Here is a 4,279-nt window from a genome sequence, read left to right as displayed (position 1 = left end):
AAGGGAGAGAGAGCGGAAAAACAAAAAGAGGAGAGTTCCCCCCTTCTCCTCCTCCCTCCGCGACATGTCCTCCAAGCCAGAGCCCAAGGACGCCCACCAGCTGAACGGGACTGGTCCCGCCGCCTCAGCCTGCTCTTCGGAGGGCCCGGGCCGAGAGCCCTTGGCTGGGACCTCGGAGTTCCTGGGGCCCGATGGGGCGGAGGTCGAGGTGGTGGTGCCTGAGTCTCGGGCCAACGCCAAGGGCCTCCGGGAGGAGGATGCCCTGCTGGAGAACGGCAGCCAGAGCAACGAGAGTGACGACGTCAGCTCGGACCACGGCCCCGCCGCCCCCTCCCCGCTCAAGGAGACCTCCTTCTCCATCGGGCTGCAGGTGCTGTTCCCCTTCCTCCTGGCCGGCTTCGGAACGGTGGCCGCAGGCATGGTGCTGGACATCGTGCAGGTAGGGGCTGGGAGGGCGGCCCTGGACACTGAGCCTAGAGGCATCTTTTCCTCCTGGGAGACTGTCTCTTGAAGCTTTTCTTCCACCTCCCTGTCAGAAGCAGCTGCTGCTTCCTGGAACACTGTTTCCCTTTGGATCATGTCCTCGGTTTCTTCTTCCTTTAGTCCCTTTCTACAGAAGCCTTGAGGAAGCAGGGTAGCCCTGGGACAGGTGGTCAGGGCTGTATTGCTTAAACAGAAGCAGGGTTGATTCCCAAGCTCAGGCTTGGAAGAGGAGAGATGGAGCAGCTTGTTGCCTGCCATCCCTCCTGGTCGTTCCTGCTGAGCCCAGCTCACTAGGAGACATTTAGATCGTGGGCCTTCTCTTTAGGCTTTCTTTCCCCTTTATTTTGGGGGTTTCAAGGATACCCACAGTAGAAAGCTCAGTCTCAAGCCTTCCCTTCATCCCCCTGCTGGGCAGGAATTTGTCCAGCCGCCAAGAGGGTCTCAAATTAAGCGAGAAGGTTCTTAAAGGCATTTTGTGTTGCTTGTCTTCGTGTAACCTTGGCAGGCTCTCCTTAGAGAATGGGGGTGGGTACATGCTGAGACATGATTTGGGGGGTTGGCGTGATAAGACATAGAAGTGCTGATTATGTGACAAATATGGGGACAAAATATAACCAAACCTGGGCAGAACTGTCTCTTCTCCTTGCTTCTTACCTGTCTTTCATGAACCTGTGGTGGGCAAAGAGAGCTCTTTGTGAGGCTCCTAGGTAGAATTAAGGACAGGAATTGGCAGAACCAGGAAGCTAAGAGCCAGGGATATGCTATGTTAGAGTATTGTGGGTTAGGACTTACCCAGGACCTCCAGGTCCCCAAGATGATTTAAAGCTTTGTTTCCAGCTAAAGTTTCTGAGGCTTAGTAAGATACATAAAGCTTTCTGAAAGTGCTGGGTTTATCTAAGTTAATCATTAACATGTATCAGATTCCTACTGAGTTCTGGGCTCTGTCCTAGGTACTCAGATAAATAGGAAGGCTGGAGGTGATCTGGCTTTTGCCTTTTGGGCCTCCCACTGCCCCCTGCCCAAACCAGTGAGTCCTTGGCCATGGAATCTCTCAGGAGGATGTGGATTTCAGCATCCGCTCCCCTTTGCTGAGCCAGCCCTACAAACGATGTATATGATAATACAGAGTCCTGCTGGCAAGTCTTACCAGGCCCCTGTCCCAGAAAGCAGGGTGGTTGGTTCTAGGAGGTTCTTTCAATGGTGTCTACCTGGACCACTTTGACTTGAGACCTTAGGGGGACCCTGCTCCTTTGATTGCTACTGAGGATGGTGTTTATATCATGCCTTCTGTCTCCCTTAACCTGTCTCTTTGGGGATCGTTCCTCATGGAGGTTGGGATGCCAGTCTGGAGCAGGGAGGGCAGACTTTGGATTCCTCGCCCTGGTAGCTGCTCCCCCTCCTAGAGTAGTGAGTGGGGTAAAGAGAGGAGGAGAAATTAGACCAGGGTAGCAGTTTCTCCACCTCTTCCATCCCTTTCCTGTGGCCTGGGTTCTCATTCTCAGAGGTTTCCAGTTCTGGTTTGATGCCTCCAAAGGGGTGTAGAACCAGGGTCTGATGGTAACCTGGGAGGGGTTATTGTATTTTCTAGAAAGTAAGAACGGTAGTGGGCAGCATCTGTTGGAGTCTTCTGTGAACCTGTGAGGTTCAAACCATAACTGTCCCCATTGTGTAGATAGGGAACCAATGGCTCAAAGGGATTAGTAACTTGTCCTTGGTCATCGGACTCAGAGCCTATGTCCTTAAGCCTCTATAGCCTTTACCGTGGCCATGGTTCCAAAGTTGGTTAAAGACTCTGGGAGGAGTCTGCTCTTTGTCTTTCCTCAAAAAACAGGGTAGACTGGAATCTGGAACAACTGGAGTTATATTCTAAATGAGCAAGAACAAAGATTCTTAGAGGGCTACTCCCTCCCCTTCTCTTACACACTCAAGGGAATTCTAGAGCTGGAAATGACTTCCGGCATCTTACCCCTTACCCTGAGACATTGAGAAACCCAGGTAGGTAATCTTTGGAGCCTGCCCAGGGTGCCAGGCCAGCATTTGCCCTTGGTGTGGCACCTTGGCTCACTGCAGAGCTAAGGGCCAGTTGGTATGGAGGACAGTGGCTGGTTTGTCTTTGTGCCCGCCCCCAGCCTTCTCCCGCAGCGTGTCTGGAGCAAGCCCTGCAGATGGCTACAGTCGAGTCACGGCAGGGATGGCAGGAGCAGAGAAATCAGGGACCGCGGGGAGGTCTTTATTCCATATCTAAGGGGGTGAAAGAGGTGACTGGCATCTTGGGGTCAGAAGGAACAGGACAGTTTCTAATGATTCACACCTGCATTTCCCCCTCACAAGCTAAGCTGAACTGCAGTGGGATGGAGTCCTCTAAGTGGCCCTTGGGAGGAGCTGGCTGTAGGGTGTCCCCCGTGTCTCAGAGCAGCTGAGCACAGGGCCGTGCCGGTGCAGACGTCTCCTTGGTCCGAGGCCCTCATTTTCCCCACTGCTGCAGAAGCCCCAGTCTTTTCCCCAGGCCCGTTTCTGTCTCCTCTTATCTGCCCTCCCTCCAAAGGTGTGTACAGCCACCTTTGCAGTGAGATAAGGAACTGACTACTGGCCAAAAGTAAGAAAAGGTTAAGTAGACTGCAGTCTGCTGCAACCGCCCCACTGCTGAGGCTGAAGTTCCCGAAGCATGGGAAGGAAACCGGGACTGGGCCCAGTGTAGGAAATGAAGAGGGGTTGGGCTGGGGAGCCTCCATCCTGCAGAGGCCCTGCCCAGCCTCCTGGTTTAGTCCTGGGCTGCCCCAGGGCACCTCACTCCCCTCTTCTGTAAGCTCTTGGAGGGATGGGGGGTGGCAGGAGGTGGTGTGCCAGCCTTCCCTGGAATTCTGCTGCTGCTGCTACTAAGCCGCTTCAGTTGTGCCCGACTCTGTGCAACCCCATAGACGGCAGCCCACCAGGTTCCTCAGTCCCTGGGATTCTCCAGGCAAGAACTCGGGAGTGGGTTGCCGTTTCCTTCTCCGTCACTGGAATTCTAAGCTGTGTTAAAACAGGTGAGTCTCCCAGCTCTTGATCCTCACTATTCTTGTGCTGAAGATCCTGAGGAAAGGAGACACCCTATCCCGTAAACACTCCTCCTCTGGCTTTTCTGTGTGTACAGAGGAGTCTGCAAAGGTCAAAGTGAATGGCAAGGATGGCTTTGGGGAAGCGGGGTGGAGCAGAAACATTCCTCCCTGGCTGGCCTGCCCCAAGGCTGCCTGTATTCCTGAGCGGAGCACTCAGGTTTCAGGTATCCACCTCCCTTATCACACTTTGTCCAGCTTTCTATCCCCAGGCGCTGCCCTGAGGGCCTCCTCCTTGGACACCTAGAGGATGCCTGCAGGTGGCAGGGAGAGCCATAGTTGCAGGCTAGGTTTACACTCATCTGAGCTGACTCAGTCCTCACCCTGAGAGTCAGCTCTGGCCCAGCTTCCCATGTTCTCCTGCTTCTTCCCAGTTCTCAGAGCTGCTGGGGGTCTGAGTCGGCTTTGTGTCTTTGACTCCAGCCTTTCCAGCCTGTGACTTTCTTCCCTGCTGTTCTCCTCCTGGAGGGGAAGAAGGCCCAGGGCAGAACACTCCAGGCACACTTGGTTCTCTCTTTGAGGCCAGAGGAGGTGTCAGATGGAAGAGAGAAGAGGAACAGACCAGGGTGAGACAGCAGTAGGTTCCCTGAGGTGTGAAACCTTTGGTGATGAGTCAGGATTATTGTGGGGGGAGCAGCAGGCTCATCCCTCCTCCAAGCTATCAGGAACCAGTGAGCCCCATACTGCCCACCCACCCCCCC

The 4,279-nt window shown here is 54.3% G+C and overlaps 1 protein-coding gene across 2 annotated transcripts in view; it reads left to right on the top strand.

The window, feature by feature from the left end:
* Positions 1 to 6: 6 nt before the first annotated feature.
* The window catches only part of SLC41A1 (solute carrier family 41 (magnesium transporter), member 1), a 19,580-nt gene continuing 15,307 nt past the window's right edge, over positions 7 to 4,279 (top strand). For both annotated transcript variants that reach the window (XM_010854180.1, XM_010854179.1), the window contains exon 1: positions 7 to 439. In XM_010854180.1, coding sequence (XP_010852482.1) covers positions 65 to 439 — 375 coding nt within the window. In that variant the 5' untranslated portion in view covers positions 7 to 64. The remainder of the gene's footprint in view (positions 440 to 4,279) is intronic.

This window comes from Bison bison, unplaced genomic scaffold (genome assembly GCF_000754665.1).
Source record: "Bison bison bison isolate TAMUID 2011002044 unplaced genomic scaffold, Bison_UMD1.0 scf7180017864338, whole genome shotgun sequence".
In the NCBI taxonomy this organism is placed as follows: domain Eukaryota; kingdom Metazoa; phylum Chordata; class Mammalia; order Artiodactyla; family Bovidae; genus Bison; species Bison bison.
Note: the sequence above shows the minus strand (reverse complement) of the source record. Positions and strands in the feature narration are given on the sequence as shown.